The 21,731-nt window shown below is 43.6% G+C and overlaps 2 protein-coding genes across 3 annotated transcripts in view; one reads left to right on the top strand and one right to left on the bottom strand.

The window, feature by feature from the left end:
- The window catches only part of LOC118377696 (FAD synthase-like), a 218,158-nt gene that overhangs the window by 37,672 nt on the left and 158,755 nt on the right, over positions 1 to 21,731 (top strand). The gene's annotated exons all lie outside the window — the stretch shown is intronic.
- The window catches only part of si:dkey-246i14.3 (ephrin A4), a 118,810-nt gene continuing 113,088 nt past the window's right edge, over positions 16,010 to 21,731 (bottom strand). The window contains exons 4-5 of one of the 2 annotated variants that reach the window (XM_052495342.1): positions 18,301 to 18,327; positions 16,010 to 18,117 (exon numbers count right to left, since the gene is read on the bottom strand). In XM_052495342.1, the coding sequence (XP_052351302.1) occupies positions 18,029 to 18,117; positions 18,301 to 18,327 (116 nt within the window). In that variant the 3' untranslated portion in view covers positions 16,010 to 18,028. Of the gene's footprint in view, positions 18,127 to 18,300; positions 18,328 to 21,731 lie in introns of both variants that reach the window. The other variant, XM_052495341.1, reaches the window with a different exon arrangement.

Genomic DNA, 21,731 nt, shown 5'->3' with positions numbered 1-21,731 from the left:
CTCTGGCCTGCTCGCCTCCCTACCACTGAGGAAGTACAGTTCCCGCTCAGCCCAGTCAAAACTGTTCGCTGCTCTGGCCCCCCAATGGTGGAACAAACTCCCTCACGACGCCAGGACAGCGGAGTCAATCACCACCTTCCGGAGACACCTGAAACCCCACCTCTTCAAGGAATACCTAGGATAGGGTAAGTAATCCTTCTCACCCCCCTAAAAAGATTTAGATGCACTATTGTAAGTGGCTGTTCCACTGGATGTCATAAGGTGTATGCACCAATTTGTAAGTCGCTCTGGATAAGAGCGTCTGCTAAATGACTTAAATGTAATGTTAAATGTTATCAGAGCTCTTCCTGTCAGGTTTGAAGGTAAGACCCAGATGCAGACAACGTCGAATTAACAACAGTTTAATAATCCAACAGGGGCAATAGACAGGTCAGGGGCAGGCAATAGACAGGTCAGGGGCAGGCAATAGACAGGTCAGGGGCAGGCAATAGACAGGTCAGGGGCAGGCAATAGACAGGTCAGGGGCAGGCAATAGACAGGCCAGGGGCAGGCAATAGACAGGTCAGGGGCAGGCAATAGACAGGTCAGGGGCAGGCAATAGACAGGTCAGGGGCAGGAAATAGACAGGTCAATGGCAGGCTCAGGGTCAGGGGCAGGCAATAGACAGGCCAGGGGCAGGCAATAGACAGGTCAGGGGCAGGCAATAGACAGGTCAGGGGCAGGCAATAGACAGGTCAGGGGCAGGAAATAGACAGGTCAATGGCAGGCTCAGGGTCAGGGGCAGGCAATAGACAGGTCAGGGGCAGGCAATAGACAGGTCAGGGGCAGGCTCAGGGTCAGGGGCAGGCAATAGACAGGTCAGGGGCAGGCAATAGACAGGTCAGGGGCAGGCAACAGACAGGTCAGGGGCAGGCAATAGACAGGTCAGAGGCAGGCAATAGACAGGTCAGGGGCAGGCAATAGACAGGTCAGGGGCAGGCAATAGACAGGTCAGGGGCAGGCAATAGACAGGTCAGGGGCAGGAAATAGACAGGTCAATGGCAGGCTCAGGGTCAGGGGCAGGCAATAGACAGGTCAGGGGCAGGCAATAGACAGGTCAGGGGCAGGCAATAGACAGGTCAGGGGCAGGCTCAGGGTCAGGGGCAGGCAATAGACAGGTCAGGGGAAGGCAATAGACAGGTCAGGGGCAGGCAACAGACAGGTCAGGGGCAGGCAATAGACAGGTCAGAGGCAGGCAATAGACAGGTCAGGGGCAGGCAATAGACGGGGCAGGCAATAGACAGGTCAGGCAATAGACAGGTCAGGGGCAGGCAATAGACAGGTCAATGGCAGACAGGGGGTCAGTAAACCAGAGGTCGGGCAAAGGTGCAGGACAGCAGGCAGGGTGGTCAGGCAGGCAGGCTTGGGGTCAGGGGCAGACAGATTGGTCAGGCAGGCAGACTTGGGGTCAGGGGCAGACAGAGTGGTCAGGCAGGCAGGCTCAGAGTCAGGACAGGCAAGGGTCAAAAAAGAGAGACCGGGGAAAAGCAGGCGCTGAGACAAAACCGCTGGTTGACTTGACAAACAAGACGAACTGGCACAGACAGACATACACAGGAGATAATGGGGAAGATGGGCAACACCTGGAGGGGGGTGGAGACAAGGACAGGTGAAACAGATCAGGGTGTGACAGTGCCGAATAATATTATGTACAATGCACAGGAGTATGTTTCTAGTGAGACCTTAGGAACTTCAATGACCTTGTATAAAGGGCTCAGATTGCTGTTCACTCTTTTAAAAGATGCTACATTCTTTACTAAAATGTGAAAACTAAAAACACACGAAACAAAAAGGTATTCTTCGTATGAACTGATTGTAATAAATTCAAAATCTGGGAGCACCAGATTTATACAACATGGTTCCAGACATCAGTGTTCAAACCCCTGGAATAATCATTACATTACTGAATAACCTGCTTTGACAAGACAAAATGATTTAAATGTAATTAAAAGTATATTGTTATCCGAATGTGTGTGTAAAGTAATACTACAGACTCCTCTTCACGAGTTAGTTCTTACAGGCACAACTATGAGTCAACATATTGTAAATGCTGTGACAAAAGACATTAGAATGTTGGAAAACTGCAGCACAGAAAAGCCAATGGGGGTAAATTGTCAATGATTAATGTTGGATTAAGGTAAGCAAATAAGCAGCATTTTTGTGGGACTAAATTAATAATAATTTCAGTTAAATCTCTCACTTTTGAAAAGAAGACATGTATATTTATTAGGTTTGTGATATATTTGTAACACACTTCTACTGTAAATGAACTTTAGTGTTTCCTGATATGACTTTAGTGATTGGAAAATGAAATTGCATTGAAGTGACACATTTCTAAATGTCATATATCTAACCAACAAATAAAGAAAATAAAAGTAATGCATTTAAATTACATTGATAATAACATTTGTTTATGCTACTTGTTTATTTAACAACCGATGATAACAAATACAGGGTAACCTGTGCTAACGAGCTTCAGATATTCATGATTGAGCTACAAGCATAACGACACTTTATCTACACCTGTAAACATTTATTGAAAAAGTTCAGCCATGTAAATATTAGGATATTTTTTTCAGTAATGTTTCATATAACCAAAATGGATTTCAACACATCTGGACCTCTACAAAACATAAATTTGTTACTGAAAAACCTAAAACAGAGTCTTTACTGCACTACAATTAAAACCTCTATTTAAACATAAACACCAATTTTAGGATTCTCCTCATTAGTGGAGGGCCTTACCCGGTTAAGTGCTCAGCAGACAGTCTAAATACCTGCACACGTGGTTGGTCAGGAACATCTGCCAATCAGCTGATGTGGTTCGGAGCGTGTGAGGTGGAGTGAGGCAGTACCCTCAGTCCCTATCCCACAAGTGCTTTTGACTGCCTTTTAAGACTGAAGAAGGGTGGACAGGGGTTCGGGAGAAGGAGTCGGGTGAGAGTGCCCATGCCAGAAAAGATGGGCAAGTTTCATGGTGGTGGGGGTCATAAACAATCTGAACTCATCATGAGGGATCGCAGTTGCTCAAGGGTGTGCGCACCCAAATCCACACCCCCCACACCCATTTTTAATATGATATCTGAATAAGATTGACTAAGAAAATCAATGGGGGCCCCCTGGCCAGTAATTCGACCATGATTGCTAAGTTTAGATAGATGGCCGCTAGACTAATTTACCAATCTACATTTTTTTAGCTGACATGGGCTGATTGAGTGACTATCAGTTGTTAGAAATCACCTGGAGAGGAGAGAGAGAGAGAGGGAGAAAGAGCGAGACGTTTGGGTCTATGCAAATCTCAAACCGATCTGCATGTAAAGTTGATCAACCAGAACGCAGGGAATGGGATGTTCAGTATCAAAGTGTCAAACATTTAAAGGGGATGAAAGTGAGAAAGGAGAGAAGAGAAAGAGGGAGAGAGAGAGATCTTTGAATTGTATCATATGAGGTGTGACTGAGTGAGGTGATTTAACTTTGTGTGTAGCTAGGGATTAGGATTATACTTATTTTCCACCATAATTTGCAAATAAATTCATAAAAAATCCCACAATGTGATTTTCTGGATTTTTCCCCCTCATTTTGTCTGTTATAGTTGAAGTGTACCTATGATGAAAATGACAGGCCTCTCATCTTTTTAAGTGGGAGAACTTGCACAATTGGTGGCTGACTAAATACTTTTTTGCCCCACTGTGCTTGTGTAGGGGACCAGTGAGGTGTCAGACGAGAGGACAGTTTCTAATGTTTCAGAGGCTACTGATGTCACAATAATCATAGTGGCACAACAAATACTACTAAGAGATAGATCTGGGTCTAAGTAGATGTATTAGGTTGTGTTTGACATAATCTTTTAGTTTCAAACCAGTACAGGATGTAATTTAGGAAACTTAGTATTTTTGCAACATTGGGTCTCACAGGGTTAACAGTTAACATGATGATGCCGAGGTGGGTGTGGATGATATTATGGCTTCATGCAACCTTGGATCACCTGAGTATCACTGGTCATACAGCACCACAGGGATGACACACCAACAATTCCTACTTCAACAACATATCATTTGCATGACCAAAACTAAATGGTTAGTGATTAAAAACCTGGATTAAAAATATAAACTCTTATGTAACTGTTTTATAGTTGGGTGGAATTCCATAATACAAATCTTCAGCATGGTATGACACAGAGGTGGGTGTGGATGTTTGTTAAAACCTCTTAAGGATCGGACTCTTTGTTTCAATTTCCTCCTAAAATGACATACCCAAATCGAACTGCCTGCAGCTCAGGACCTGAAGCAAGGATATGCATATTCTTCATACCATTTCAAAGGGAATATTTTGAAGTTTGTGGAAATGTGAAATTCATGTAGGAGAATATAACTCTCCTACACCTTACAATGGAAAGTCACAGAGACAAATGTAACCCTGCAGATTCCATTTCTTCTAACAGGTTTAGCCTGTTAGTCCTATAAGGGCAGTATTTCATTTTTGGATAAAAACACGTGCCTGTTTTAAGCGCAATATTTTGTCACGAAAAGATGCTCGACTATGCTTGGAATTGGAATTGGAATTGGAATCTTCTTTGGAAAGAAGACACTGACGTTTCCAGAACTGCAAAGATTTTCACTGTGAGTGCCTTAGAACAAAAGCTTCAGGCAAAACCAAGATGTTTGAGCGACCAGGAAATGAACAGGATTTCTGAAGGTACGTTTTCCATGATCACCTTATATGGCTGTGAATGCGACAGGAATGAACGGACACTTTCTAGCGTTTCCCCAAGGTGTCTGCAGCATTGTGACGTATTTGTAGGCATATCATTGGAAGATTGACCATAAGAGACTACAATTGCCAAGTGTCCCGCACGGTGTCTGCGTGGAAATTGGTGCGCAAAAGTCAGCTACCAGTATTTTTCCATCCGAATCAGAGAACAAAGAAGGCTTCTAGGACTGCCATTTCAATGAAGAGATATATGACAAAACACCTTGAGGATTGATTCAAACAACGTTTTCCATGTTACAAGAAAGGGAATTTAATAAATACTAATTGTTTGATAACATTGGCAGTAATTCCTTCATCAACAAAATATATTTAGCTTTTCTTTTTTTATTTACTGTACATTTTTCACTTCAGTTTATTTAGCAAATACTTTCTTAACACGTATTTTTTGTAAAACTGGTAGGTTAAGGGCTTGTAAGTAAGCATTTAATTGTTGTATTCGGCGCATGTGACAAATAACATTTGATTTGATATCATCTGATATCATTTGCAAAAGTTAGTGATTCAAAACCTGGATTGGAAATGGAAACTCAAATGTACTTTGTAGCTCTGTTTTACGGGTGGCATTCCGTGAGTCTTTTCACCGGCATCCAATGATAGGTGATGATGACACATGGGTTGTTGTGGATATTTGTATGACTGCACAAAACCTTTACGTAACTATAGACTCACCTGAGTATTAGCGGTCACACAGCAGAGAAGAAACACCTCCACTACCCATGCTCTACCAAGGTTTTCCAGCACACAGCTTTGACCTACTACAGTAGCTATATTGCTATTGTAATTCAAACTGTGTAGACAGGTTGGTTAGGTTTCAGATCTACTAAAATCAACCAACATAGCTACTGTAGTAGGTCAAAGCTGTGTGCTGGAAAACCTTGGTAGAGCATGGGTGGAATCTGCATTGTGGTGCTCATGAATTTCCTTGTCTTTTTCGTCTTCAGACGGATTCCTACTCTCCTTTAAAACATTGTTTTTTGTTTTTAATACAACAAGGTTCCAGACATCCATGTTCCCACCTTTGGAAAATGGATTCCTATCCACTTGTGCAGATCTGAAAGGATTGGTGTTAGGAATACAGTAGCAGCAGCAAAAGCAACTAGGTGGATTGCAGGGTCGGAGTCCATTTGAATTGAAGGCAGTCAATTCAGGAAGTGAAACAAAATTCCCATTCAATAATTAAACTGAAATGTAGAAGATATGTAGAAACACATGAGAGCTTTGGGAAGTTATATAAATGACCTCAAGAATGTTAATTGAATCATAATGAAGATCATAACCCAGTTATCTAGTACATCCTGCCCTGCCATCACTAAACATGTAGGAATATAATGTCATTTGTCCTTAAGTGTTCACATGAAAAGGTTCATTCGTGAATCATACATGATTCAGTAATACCTGTATAATGCCTGTATGTGTTTGTAACATGTATGACACTTTATCCACATCTATACAACTCATTGAATACAAATATCACTGAACTTGTGTTCAAAGAATGTTTTGCCATTTTCTCTGGAAACAAACTTAACTAAAATCATTACAACACATCTGTCTGCCCATTAAGCATGTAAGATGCAACAAAGACACACAAATGACTATAATGGAGCTTTAACAGTTAACAATACAAAGTATCGGATGACACAGAAGTGGGTGTAGAGGATTATATGGTTGCACACAACCTTTCAATATTTAAAGAGACTCACCTGAGTATCACGGGTCATACAGCACGGCAGGGAGGACACCTGGATCAACAACTCAGGTGAGTCCTTCACTGGGTATCACAGGTCATACAGCACGGCAGGGAGGACACCTGGATCAACAACTCAGGTGAGTCCTTCACTGGGTATCACAGGTCATACAGCACGGCAGGGAGGACACCTGGATCAACAACTCAGGTGAGTCCTTCACTGGGTATCACAGGTCATACAGCACAGCAGGGAGGACACCTGGTGATCAACAACTCAGGTGAGTCCTTCACTGGGTATCACAGGTCATACAGCACAGCAGGGAGGACACCTGGATCAACAACTCAGGTGAGTCCTTCACTGGGTATCACAGGTCATACAGCACAGCAGGGAGGACACCTGGATCAACAACTCAGGTGAGTCCTTCACTGGGTATCACAGGTCATACAGCACGGCAGGGAGGACACCTGGATCAACAACTCAGGTGAGTCCTTCACTGGGTATCACAGGTCATACAGCACAGCAGGGAGGACACCTGGATCAACAACTCAGGTGAGTCCTTCACTGGGTATCACAGGTCATACAGCACAGCAGGGAGGACACCTGGATCAACAACTCAGGTGAGTCCTTCACTGGGTATCACAGGTCATACAGCACAGCAGGGAGGACACCTGGATCAACAACTCAGGTGAGTCCTTCACTGGGTATCACAGGTCATACAGCACAGCAGGGAGGACACCTGGATCAACAACTCAGGTGAGTCCTTCACTGGGTATCACGGGTCATACAGCACGGCAGGGAGGACACCTGGATCAACAACTCAGGTGAGTCCTTCACTGGGTATCACAGGTCATACAGCACGGCAGGGAGGACACCTGGATCAACAACTCAGGTGAGTCCTTCACTGGGTATCACAGGTCATACAGCACAGCAGGGAGGACACCTGGATCAACAACTCAGGTGAGTCCTTCACTGGGTATCACAGGTCATACAGCACAGGTCAGGGAGGACACCTGGATCAACAACTCAGGTGAGTCCTTCACTGGGTATCACAGGTCATACAGCACAGCAGGGAGGACACCTGGATCAACAACTCAGGTGAGTCCTTCACTGGGTATCACAGGTCATACAGGGTATCACACATACAGCACAGCAGGGAGGACACCTGGATCAACAACTCAGGTGAGTCCTTCACTGGGTATCACAGGTCATACAGCACGGCAGGGAGGACACCTGGATCAACAACTCAGGTGAGTCCTTCACTGGGTATCACAGGGTCATACAGCACGGCAGGGAGGACACCTGGATCAACAACTCAGGTGAGTCCTTCACTGGGTATCACAGGTCATACAGCACGGCAGGGAGGACACCTGGATCAACAACTCAGGTGAGTCCTTCACTGGGTATCACAGGTCATACAGCACAGCAGGGAGGACACCTGGACACCTGGATCAACAACTCAGGTGAGTCCTTCACTGGGTATCACAGGTCATACAGCACAGCAGGGAGGACACCTGGATCAACAACTCAGGTGAGTCCTTCACTGGGTATCACAGGTCATACAGCACGGCAGGGAGGACACCTGGATCAACAACTCAGGTGAGTCCTTCACTGGGTATCACAGGTCATACAGCACAGCAGGGAGGACACCTGGATCAACAACTCAGGTGAGTCCTTCACTGGGTATCACAGGTCATACAGCACAGGACAGGGAGGACACCTGGATCAACAACTCAGGTGAGTCCTTCACTGGGTATCACAGGTCATACAGCACAGCAGGGAGGACACCTGGATCAACAACTCAGGTGAGTCCTTCACTGGGTATCACAGGTCATACAGCACAGCAGGGAGGACACCTGGATCAACAACTCAGGTGAGTCCTTCACTGGGTATCACAGGTCATACAGCACGGCAGGGAGGACACCTGGATCAACAACTCAGGTGAGTCCTTCACTGGGTATCACAGGTCATACAGCACGGCAGGGAGGACACCTGGATCAACAACTCAGGTGAGTCCTTCACTGGGTATCACAGGTCATACAGCACAGCAGGGAGGACACCTGGATCAACAACTCAGGTGAGTCCTTCACTGGGTATCACAGGTCATACAGCACGGCAGGGAGGACACCTGGATCAACAACTCAGGTGAGTCCTTCACTGGGTATCACAGGTCATACAGCACAGCAGGGAGGACACCTGGATCAACAACTCAGGTGAGTCCTTCACTGGGTATCACAGGTCATACAGCACGGCAGGGAGGACACCTGGATCAACAACTCAGGTGAGTCCTTCACTGGGTATCACAGGTCATACAGCACGGCAGGGAGGACACCTGGATCAACAACTCAGGTGAGTCCTTCACTGGGTATCACAGGTCATACAGCACAGCAGGGAGGACACCTGGATCAACAACTCAGGTGAGTCCTTCACTGGGTATCACAGGTCATACAGCACAGCAGGGAGGACACCTGGATCAACAACTCAGGTGAGTCCTTCACTGGGTATCACAGGTCATACAGCACGGCAGGGAGGACACCTGGATCAACAACTCAGGTGAGTCCTTCACTGGGTATCACAGGTCATACAGCACAGCAGGGAGGACACCTGGATCAACAACTCAGGTGAGTCCTTCACTGGGTATCACAGGTCATACAGCACGGCAGGGGAGGACACCTGGATCAACAACTCAGGTGAGTCCTTCACTGGGTATCACAGGTCATACAGCACAGCAGGGAGGACAGGGAGGACACCTGGATCAACAACTCAGGTGAGTCCTTCACTGGGTATCACAGGTCATACAGCACGGGGAGGACAGGGGTGAGGACACCTGGATCAACAACTCAGGTGAGTCCTTCACTGGGTATCACAGGTCATACAGCACGGCAGGGAGGACACCTGGATCAACAACTCAGGTGAGTCCTTCACTGGGTATCACGGGTCATACAGCACGGCAGGGAGGACACCTGGATCAACAACTCAGGTGAGTCCTTCACTGGGTATCACAGGTCATACAGCACAGCAGGGAGGACACCTGGATCAACAACTCAGGTGAGTCCTTCACTGGGTATCACGGGTCATACAGCACGGCAGGGAGGACACCTGGATCAACAACTCAGGTTAGTCCTTCACTGGGTCCTTCATCACAGGTCATACAGCACGGCAGGGAGGACACCTGGATCAACAACTCAGGTGAGTCCTTCACTGGGTATCACAGGTCATACAGCACACCTGGCAGGGAGGACACCTGGATCAACAACTCAGGTGAGTCCTTCACTGGGTATCACAGGTCATACAGCACGGTGAGTCCTTCAGGGAGGACACCTGGATCAACAACTCAGGTGAGTCCTTCACTGGGTATCACAGGTCATACAGCACAGCAGGGAGGACACCTGGATCAACAACTCAGGTGAGTCCTTCACTGGGTATCACAGGTCATACAGCACAGCAGGGAGGACACCTGGATCAACAACTCAGGTGGTCCTTCACTGGGTATCACAGGTCATACAGCACAGCAGGGAGGACACCTGGATCAACAACTCAGGTGAGTCCTTCACTGGGTATCACAGGTCATACAGCACAGCAGGGAGGACACCTGGATCAACAACTCAGGTGAGTCCTTCACTGGGTATCACAGGTCATACAGCACAGCAGGGAGGACACCTGGATCAACAACTCAGGTGAGTCCTTCACTGGGTATCACAGGTCATACAGCACGGCAGGGAGGACACCTGGATCAACAACTCAGGTGAGTCCTTCACTGGGTATCACAGGTCATACAGCACAGCAGGGAGGACACCTGGATCAACAACTCAGGTGAGTCCTTCACTGGGTATCACAGGTCATACAGCACAGCAGGGAGGACACCTGGATCAACAACTCAGGTGAGTCCTTCACTGGGTATCACAGGTCATACAGCACAGCAGGGAGGACACCTGGATCAACAACTCAGGTGAGTCCTTCACTGGGTATCACAGGTCATACAGCACAGCAGGGAGGACACCTGGATCAACAACTCAGGTGAGTCCTTCACTGGGTATCACAGGTCATACAGCACAGCAGGGAGGACACCTGGATCAACAACTCAGGTGAGTCCTTCACTGGGTATCACAGGTCATACAGCACAGCAGGGAGGACACCTGGATCAACAACTCAGGTGAGTCCTTCACTGGGTATCACAGGTCATACAGCACAGCAGGGAGGACACCTGGATCAACAACTCAGGTGAGTCCTTCACTGGGTATCACAGGTCATACAGCACAGCAGGGAGGACACCTGGATCAACAACTCAGGTGAGTCCTTCACTGGGTATCACAGGTCATACAGCACAGCAGGGAGGACACCTGGATCAACAACTCAGGTGAGTCCTTCACTGGGTATCACAGGTCATACAGCACAGCAGGGAGGACACCTGGATCAACAACTCAGGTGAGTCCTTCACTGGGTATCACAGGTCATACAGCACGGCAGGGAGGACACCTGGATCAACAACTCAGGTGAGTCCTTCACTGGGTATCACAGGTCATACAGCACGGCAGGGGGAGGACACCTGGATCAACAACTCAGGTGAGTCCTTCACTGGGTATCACAGGTCATACAGCACAGCAGGGAGGACACCTGGATCAACAACTCAGGTGAGTCCTTCACTGGGTATCACAGGTCATACAGCACAGCAGGGAGGACACCTGGATCAACAACTCAGGTGAGTCCTTCACTGGGTATCACAGGTCATACAGCACAGCAGGGAGGACACCTGGATCAACAACTCAGGTGAGTCCTTCACTGGGTATCACAGGTCATACAGCACAGCAGGGAGGACACCTGGATCAACAACTCAGGTGAGTCCTTCACTGGGTATCACAGGTCATACAGCACAGCAGGGAGGACACCTGGATCAACAACTCAGGTGAGGCCACTGGGTCACTCATACAGGGCAGGGAGGACACCTGGATCAACAACTCAGGTGAGTCCTTCACTGGGTATCAGGTCATACAGCACAGGGAGGACACCTGGATCAACAACTCAGGTGAGTCCTTCACTGGGTATCACAGGTCATACAGCACAGCAGGGAGGACACCTGGATCAACAACTCAGGTGAGTCCTTCACTGGGTATCACAGGTCATACAGCACGGCAGGGAGGACACCTGGATCAACAACTCAGGTGAGTCCTTCACTGGGTATCACAGGTCATACAGCACAGCAGGGAGGACACCTGGATCAACAACTCAGGTGAGTCCTTCACTGGGTTAGAGAAACAGGCTATTTAGGGGTAGGCACACATACTTTAAGATCATATTGATAATGTGTTATAGAGTTTTTGACCAAACAGTTAGGCTGGGTTTAAAAAAGAAGATTGGTCTATGCATTAGGAGACTAAAGACAAATCACAAGTGCTATTTTGTTACTATTCTGTAGAAATGGAGAAAGTTTATGTTAAAAACAGTATGGTCTTATTGAGAGAGAGAGAGATTTGTTATTTGTGGATTTCATTTAACATGTTTCCGTGAATATATAGATATAAAAATATTTACTTAAAATACTGGCCTCTTTGTCCAGAGAATGCTAGCTTACTGTACATTTGTATACTGTATTAAATGGTAACTTGAATGATACATTCTGATTTAGCTGCTGAGTGTCAATTAACTGTGTGGCTCTGTCTTTATCTACTCCATTTGCTTGTTTAAACAAGAGCGTTGGAGGAAGGTTTTCATACAATCTACTGGATAAACATACGGCTCGATCGACCCAATAGCATGTCAACATTACATCACCTCATTCTCCTCCCCATGATTTCGCCCTTCAACGTTTTCCTTTCGTAATGTTGTGCAGAGGGTGTTGAACAACCTACGTCAGTGGTCTGACAAAGAGCAAGTCCAACCTCAACCATCACTCATAAAACACTCAACAATTTAAATGAATTCATTGGAATCATCAGCAGAGACAGAGGCCGATCTGAGTCTACCCTTATCAGGATCTACTCTTCTTCACTTTATCACCTGGAACACCTGTGGTATCAAACCCCGCAGACAATCCTCAGATAAACACCTGAAACTGAAAGATGTACTAGACCAGCTGGAGGATATAAACTCTTCTGTAGCGTTTCTACAGGAGACACACGTTGGACCTAAGGATGTGAAACTCTTAAGGAAAGTGGCTGGTTGGAAATCATTCTTTACTGTATTTGATTCAAGAAGCAAAGGAGTAGCCATACTGATTAAAGATACCATAACAGACTGAGTATATCTGCCATGATGAAGACTACGCTGGGGGCTACATTGTACTGTTCTGTCGACTGTATGGTCAACTCTTCACTCGTGAATGTCTATAATCACAAAGATGACCACACAATCCTGAAGAGACTGGGTCAGTATCTTAAAAACACTGCAACAGGAACCTTGGTGGTAGGAGGGGATTTCAACACAGTGCTAGACCCTAAAATTAACAAGAGTGGCACGTCAGATAATCATCAGCACAAAGCATTTAGAGTTTATCTTCAGAAATTCACCTCCTCTCTGAACCTAGTGGACATATGGAGAATACAGAACCCTAATTCAAATGACGTCACTTACTCTAAAAAGACTAAAACCTCAGAGTCCGGAGAACCTCAGATCACGGAATCTAGGTTAGACATGTTCTCTGTGCCAGAATTCAAAGGGACACATAATATTACTCACAGCTGTAGAATCCATGATATCTGTGAGGTGGAAGGAACAAAACGTGTTTCTGATCACAAACCAGTTATTCTGGAGTTCTACCTTCCTGCCAAAGCAGACAGTTCCACTCCCTCCACACTAGAATGGAGAAATACAGAGGTTCTGACAACGTTACCGGAGGAGCAATACAATGACAAAACAGGAAAACTATCTGGGTCTGAGATAGTAATGGCAATAGAATCTCTGACTGGCTCTGGACAACCAACACTTGGTACAGAACCTGACCTGAAAACAACCGAACGCTTAAAGCAGACATATAATAAAGAACACAAAGCTTCAGAAATGACAGCCAATGAAGGGACGATATTTGCTAAAATACTAGAAAGTTGTCTACAAATGTACCTTCAGTTCTCAATGAAAGAAAAGAACCGAGCTGAACCGTTACAGAGTTTGCCTTATCTTGTTACATTGGACATCCCAACAAAGATTAAGAGAAACTTCTTGGAAGAAGCCCTTTTGTCCATAAAATGTTCTAAACCATCTCCTAAATCACACGACCCTATTGGATTCACATTTTTAAGGGAAGTGCTTTCTCGTGACTTTACCAACTGGTCAAAGTTGCTTCCAATTGCCGATCATACTTTAGGTCCCACAAGTCTTTGTTGTGACATGATATGGTTAAAGCATGACTGTCCCCCTCACCCAAACTCTACTTGCCTTATGCCTGAAGAATTTACAATACAAGATTAATGATACAACTAAGATAACCAGTGTGTGGTACTTCAGACGGTGTTGTCTGATACACATGGAATGAAAAGGAATTGCCAACTGTAGCAACGGTACTCTTTAAATTCAGAGAAGACTCTGGGCTTAGTATTACCACAGATAAAACGATCCCTTTGCCACCGGGCCACAAACCCAGGACAGTGAATTATGGTCAAACCCAGAACCAATCCTATAGATTATGTATTATAGTGAAACCCAGAACCAGACCTGAAGATCATGTATTATAGTGAAACCCAGAACCAGACCTAAAGATCATGTATTAATAGTGAAACCCAGAACCAGACCTGAAGATCATGTATTATAGTGAAACCCAGAACCAGACCTAAAGATCATGTATTAATAGTCAAGCCCAGAACCAGACCTAAAGATAATGTATTAATAGTCAAACCCAGAACCAGACCTAAAGATCATGTATTATAGTGAAACCCAGAACCAGACCTAAAGATAATGTATTAATAGTCAAACCCAGAACCAGACCTAAAGATCATGTATTAATAGTCAAACCCAGAACCAGACCTGAAGATCATGTATTATAGTGAAACCCAGAACCAGACCTAAAGATCATGTATTAATAGTCAAGCCCAGAACCAGACCTAAAGATAATGTATTAATAGTCAAACCCAGAACCAGACCTAAAGATAATGTATTAATAGTCAAACCCAGAACCAGACCTAAAGATCATGTATTAATAGTCAAACCCAGAACCAGACCTAAAGATCATGTATTATAGTGAAACCCAGAACCAGACCTAAAGATAATGTATTAATAGTCAAACCCAGAACCAGACCTAAAGATCATGTATTAATAGTCAAACCCAGAACCAGACCTAAAGATCATGTATTATAGTGAAACCCAGAACCAGACCTAAAGATCATGTATTAATAGTCAAACCCAGAACCAGACCTAAAGATAATGTATTATAGTGAAACCCAGAACCAGACCTAAAGATAATGTATTATCTGTGACAGACATCAGGGGCCTGAGGGAACACACTAAATGTATTGGGTGTTATAAAATGTAATGTCATGTAATATTTGTAATGACACCCATGGTATATCAGACCATATACCATAGGTACAACAAAATATGTATTTTTACTGCTGTAATTACATTGGTAACCAGTTTATAATATCAATAAGGCACCTCGGTGGTTTGTGGTATATGGCCAGCTTAGGGCCCGCGTTGCGTCGTGCATAATAACAGCCCTTAGCTGTGGTATATTGGCCATATAGCACACCTCCTTGGGCCTTATTGCTTAATCGTATATAACTGCATTAATGTTGTTGGACCCCAGGAAGAGTAGCTGCTGCCTTGGAAGGAACTCATGGGGATCCATAATAAATACACATCAGATGAGATTATAAACCATGAAATAAGAGACATCAGCCATCATATCCAGGGATATTGGATGTCTGGGGCTATAATTTAAAACCTACAAATGTTTTTTCAAACATAGGCAAAAACAGTATTTCCAACAGAAATCCCTGATCACGCTTGTAAGTGATGTCATGGCGACATTAGCAAGATAAGCTCAGGTACAGAAACATGTCATCAGGTCTAATGGTCGTGGCCCAACTGCACAAACATACAGGTTATTTAGATGTAAGTGGATCTTAAACAAATGCTGATATTATTGTATTCATTGTTGCATATCGGTCTTGATAGGAATATAAATAACTACTGTACATATACTGTATGAGCTATGATGTATGAAGGAGAATTACTCCCAGGAGTATGCAATGTCTTGGTCTTATCGGGGTTCTGCCGACTGTACATCAAATATAAGCTCAGATCAATATTCCATTGGTTTTCTCAGGTTACAATGGCCTTTCAAACCACAAGGTCATCTGGAGCCTCAGAGGTCTCACAACGAACATAATCCTGTGCATTGAACATATGTTTGTATTCCATAAATAAAGGTGTGTAATTGTGTGTGTGTGTGTGTGTGTGTGTGTGTGTGTGTGTGTGTGTGTGTATATACACTGTCTAAATTCGTCTCGATTATAGAACTTCCTGTAGTAAAACAAAGAAACAAGAAGGAAGACAAATAAACTGCGAAAAACCACAAATAGCAAAGTTGAGAAATTTCAACATTTCTTATTGCAATCATCTTTATTTTGTCATCTCACCTTGTATAAAAGGGCTGTTTGCAGTTGGCTCTTCATAGAAGATGTTTCATACTTCACTAAAATGTGAAAACAAAAAAAACAACATCTGGGAGCACCAGCTTTATACAACAAGGTTCCAGACATGAGTGTTTAAACCCCTGGAATAATCATTATATTCCTGAATAACCTGCGTAGTATATTGTTATCCAAATGTGTGTGTAAAGTAATACTACAGACTCATCTCTCTGAGTAAGTGCTTACAGGCATAACTATAGGTCAACATATTTATTTCGGAAAGAAAACATTGTTTACTAAATGCTGTTACCAAAGACAACATCAGAATGTGTGAAAAACTGCATCCCCGAATAGCCTGTATTTAAGAATGATTAATTGTTGGATTATGATAAGTAATTTATCAGAATTATGAATTTAATTAAATATACACTCGTTTTTGTGGGATTAAATTAATAAGAATAATTTCAGTTAAATCTCTCACTTTTGAAAATAAAACATGTATATTTGTTCGGTTTGTGATATTTGTAACACGCTTCTACTGTAAATGTAATTTAGTGATATATTAGTTTTGTGAATGGAACATGAAATCATATCTAACCAACAGATAAAAGATATGACAATCAAAATAAAATGTATTAATTTAAATTGCTTTGATAATAAAATGGCATTTTTTAAATGCTATTTGTTTAATGAAAAAATTTACGTTTTATAACTTAAAGAAAAATACATGGCTAACCTGTACTAAAGTGCTTTAGTTATTCTTGATAGCACTATAAACAACAACAATTGGAGTTAATCTAGACCTGTAAACATTTGTATAAAAAAAGTTCAGCCATGTAAAAATGTAGATTTTTTCAGGATGTTTCAAATAATCAAAATGGATGCCAACATTACAGGACCTCTACAAAACATCAATATTTAACTGAAACACCTAAAGCAGAATCTTTACTGCACTAAAACAAAAACCTCTATTCAAACAAACACCAGCTTTGGGCCTCTTCTCATAGGTAGAGGTCCTCGCCTGGTTAAGTGCTCAGCAGACAGTCTAAGTACTGTACCTGCACACCTGGTTGGTGCGGTAAACCAACAGGCACAGTCCAGTTAATTCCAGATATGGTCAGATTACTCCCACAGAGTGTCAGGTGTTACAGCCCAGTTGGACCAGTCTAACCAGTATGATCCCAGTAGAGGGCGTAGCAGACCAGTTACAATATTCCAGTTCATCATTCCCAGGGTCCCACTCACACAGCATTTCCTGGTTTAGGCAGTGTCGTCACTGGTTAACTTTTTAAATAAAGTTTGGTCAACATTTGGTGTTACTGTGTTTAACAGTTGGACTTTCAAATCCAATGACGTTAACTCAAAAACATGGTTCTGTTCAGAAGCAGTAAACTCCAAGTCTGGTCCTCTCCGTAGTAATTTAACAGAACAACGTCTGGATGATCCACGTTGGCTCAGCTGGCACATTATGTTCACACACACAGAGACAGAGAGAGAGACAGAGAGAGAGACAGAGAGAGAGACAGAGAGAGAGACAGAGAGAGAGACAGAGAGAGAGACAGAGAGACAGAGAGACAGAGAGAGATGGAGTCTACAGGATGGAGTGGATAAAGGTGGGAAATGAAGAATGAGAGCTTTGATGGTAGATTAGTGTCAGTTTGTTTCAAAGGGAGCTTAGTCAGGAGCGAGGGATGGAAGAGGGGGAACGAGGAGAGAGTGGACAGAGAGAAAAGAGGAGGCCAAGAAGAGAAAGATTAGTGCCACCCCAGAAAAGACAGAGGTGATGTGTTGGAGTGTGTGTAGTTGGAGTGTGTGTAGTGTTGAAGTTTACCCTATTGCAGTCATTTGAGGGTCTGAAATGAAGACTTGACCTCCCTATGAGGTGTGGATAGTTTAAAGTAAGGACTGAGTGGGTGAGGCAGGCCATCTACAGTGGGCATGGTAGATACTCAGGAGGTCAGCTTGAATAGAGGGATGTTAGATAGAGAGGAAGTTCAAGAGTGGGACAAGGAGGAGGAGGAGAGAAAGAGGAACTGTCCTCATTGAACACACATCACTGTGAAGAGCTGGAGTACCTGAGAGAGAGTCAGAGAATTAGCAGTTCATCAATACCAAAGAACATCCTGTGCATGCGTAGCATACCACATGAACGAACGCACACACACACACACACACACACACACACACACACACACACACACACACACACACACACACACACACACACACAGAGTGCAGTTGTATCTCACCTTGTTCCTGCTTGGACCCTACGGTTGCTAAGCGAGGGGAAGAAAGGGAGAGAGCAGGACATAAAAATAAAGTTCATTATTCAAGTCATTTTCAAGTTTCCCAAAAACTACAGCCTTACTTGCATGAAACAAAAAAACAAACAGAAAAATGACTAGGGGAGGGTTTACCATTACTCACAGCCAAATGCCATGAAAAATGACTACTGACTGCACAACCCTAAAATATGTCCCCAATGCAAATTTTCTTAAAGGTTGAATGAAAAACAAGCGAAGAAAGTGAGTCGGGAGGAAGATAATGTTGAGCCAAGGAGTAAAATTAAATTGATGAAGAATAAGAAGAAGTGAGAGAGAGAGATGAGGAATAAGAGAGAGAGATGAGGAATAAGAGAGAGAGATGAGGAATAAGAGAGAGAGATGAGGAATAAGAGAGAGATGAGGAATAAGAGAGAGAGATGAGGAATAAGAGAGAGAGAGTTGAGGAATAAGAGAGAGAGATGAGGAATAAGAGAGAGAGAGTTGAGGAATAAGAGAGAGAGAGTTGAGGAATAAGAGAGAGAGAGATGAGGAGTAAGAGAGAGAGATGAGGAGTAAGAGAGAGAGATGAGGAATAAGAGAGAGAGATGAGGAATAAGAGAGAGAGAGATGAGGAATAAGAGAGAGAGAGTTGAGGAGTAAGAGAGAGAGAGTTGAGGAGTAAGAGAGAGATGAGGAGTAAGAGAGAGAGAGAGATGAGGAGTAAGAGAGAGATGAGGAATAAGAGAGAGAGATGAGGAATAAGAGAGAGAGATGAGGAATAATAGAGAGAGATGAGGAATAATAGATAGAGATGAGGAATAATAGATAGAGATAAGGAATAATAGAGAGATGAGGAATAAGAGAGAGATGAGGAATAAGAGAGAGAGATGAGGAATAAGAGAGAGAGATGAGGAGTAAGAGAGAGAGAGATGAGGAGTAAGAGAGAGAGAGATGAGGAGTAAGAGAGAGAGAGAGATGAGGAGTAAGAGAGAGAGAGAGATGAGGAATAAGAGAGAGAGAGAGATGAGGAATAAGAGAGAGAGATGAGGAATAAGAGAGAGAGATGAGGAATAAGAGAGAGGTGAGGAATAAGAGAGAGAGAGATGAGGAATAAGAGAGAGAGAGAGATGAGGAATAAGAGAGATGAGGAATAAGAGAGATGAGGAATAAGAGAGAGAGAGAGGAATAAGAGAGATGAGGAATAGAGATGAGGAATAAGAGAGAGAGAGATGAGGAATAAGAGAGAGAGAGATGAGGAATAAGAGAGAGATGAGGAATAAGAGAGAGAATAAGAGAGAGAGAGATGAGGAATAAGAGAGAGAGATGAGGAATAAGAGAGAGAGATGAGGAATAAGAGAGAGAGAGATGAGGAGTAAGAGAGAGAGAGATGAGGAGTAAGAGAGAGAGAGATGAGGAGAGATGAGGAGAGAGAGAGAGATGAGGAGTAAGAGAGAGAGAGATGAGGAATAAGAGAGAGAGAGATGAGGAGTAAGAGAGAGAGAGATGAGGAATAAGAGAGAGAGATGAGGAATAAGAGAGAGAGAGATGAGGAATAAGAGAGAGAGAGATGAGGAATAAGAGAGAGAGAGATGAGGAATAAGAGAGAGAGAGAGATGAGGAATAAGAGAGAGAGAGATGAGGAATAAGAGAGAGATGAGGAATAAGAGAGAGAGAGATGAGGAATAAGAGAGAGAGAGATGAGGAATAAGAAGAGAGAGAGAGATGAGGAATAGGAGAGAGAGAGATGAGGAATAGGAGAGAGAGAGATGAGGAATAAGAGAGAGAGAGATGAGGAATAAGAGAGAGAGAGATGAGGAATAAGAGAGAGAGAGATGAGAATAAGAGAGAGATTAGAATAAGAGAGAGATGAGGAATAAGAGAGAGAGATGAGGAATAAGAGAGAGAGAGATGAGGAATAAGAGAGAGAGAGATGAGGAATAAGAGAGAGATGAGGAATAAGAGAGAGATGATGAGGAATAAGAGAGAAGAGATGAGGAATAAGAGAGAGATGAGGAATAAGAGAGAGAGATGAGGAATAAGAGAGAGAGATGAGGAATAAGAGAGAGAGAGATGAGGAATAAGAGAGAGAGAGATGAGGAATAAGAGAGAGATGAGGAAAGAGAGAGAGAGATGAAATAAGAGAGAGAGAGAGATGAGGAATAAATAAGAGAGAGAGTGAGGAATAAGAGAGAGAGAGATGAGGAATAAGAGAGAGAGAGATGAGGAATAAGAGAGAGAGATGAGGAATAAGAGAGAGATGAGGAATAAGAGAGATGAGGAATAAGAGAGAGAGATGAGGAATAAGAGAGAGAGATGAGGAATAAGAGAGAAAGAGATGAGGAGAAGAGAGATGAGATGAGGAATAAGAGAGAGAGAGATGAGGAATAAGAGAGAGAGAGATGAGGAATAAGAGAGAGAGAGATGAGGAATAAGAGAGAGAGAGATGAGGAATAAGAGAGAGAGAGATGAGGAATAAGAGAGAGAGAGATGAGGAATAAGAGAGATGAGGAATAATAGATAGAGATTAGGAATAATAGAGAGATGAGGAATAAGAGAGAGATGAGGAATAAGAGAGAGAGATGAGGAATAAGAGAGAGAGAGATGAGGAGTAAGAGAGAGAGAGATGAGGAATAAGAGAGAGAGAGAGATGAGGAATAAGAGAGAGAGATGAGGAATAAGAGAGAGAGAGATGAGGAATAAGAGAGAGAGAGATGAGGAATAAGAGAGAGAGAGATGAGGAATAAGAGAGATGAGGAATAAGAGAGATGAGGAATAAGAGAGATGAGGAATAAGAGAGAGAGAGATGAGGAATAAGAGAGATGAGGAATAAGAGAGATGAGGAATAAGAGAGATGAGGAATAAGAGAGAGAGAGATGAGGAATAAGAGAGAGAGAGATGAGGAGTAAGAGAGAGAGAGATGAGGAATAAGAGAGAGAGATGAGGAATAAGAGAGAGAGATGAGGAATAAGAGAGAGAGATGAGGAATAAGAGAGAGAGATGAGGAATAAGAGAGAGAGATGAGGAATAAGAGAGAGAGATGAGGAATAAGAGAGAGAGATGAGGAATAAGAGAGAGAGATGAGGAATAAGAGAGAGAGATGAGGAATAAGAGAGAGAGATGAGGAATAAAAGAGAGAGATGAGGAATAAGAGAGAGAGATGAGGAATAAGAGAGAGAGATGAGGAATAAGAGAGAGAGATGAGGAATAAGGGAGAGAGATGAGGAATAAAAGAGAGAGATGAGGAATAAGAGAGAGATGAGGAATAAGAGAGAGAGAGATGAGGAATAAGAGAGAGAGATGAGGAATAAGAGAGAGAGATGAGGAATAAGAGAGAGAGATGAGGAATAAGAGAGAGAGATGAGGAATAAGAGAGAGAGAGATGAGGAATAAGAGAGAGAGATGAGGAATAAGAGAGA

Source organism: Oncorhynchus keta, chromosome 34 (genome assembly GCF_023373465.1).
Source record: "Oncorhynchus keta strain PuntledgeMale-10-30-2019 chromosome 34, Oket_V2, whole genome shotgun sequence".
Classification (NCBI taxonomy): domain Eukaryota; kingdom Metazoa; phylum Chordata; class Actinopteri; order Salmoniformes; family Salmonidae; genus Oncorhynchus; species Oncorhynchus keta.
Note: the sequence above shows the minus strand (reverse complement) of the source record. Positions and strands in the feature narration are given on the sequence as shown.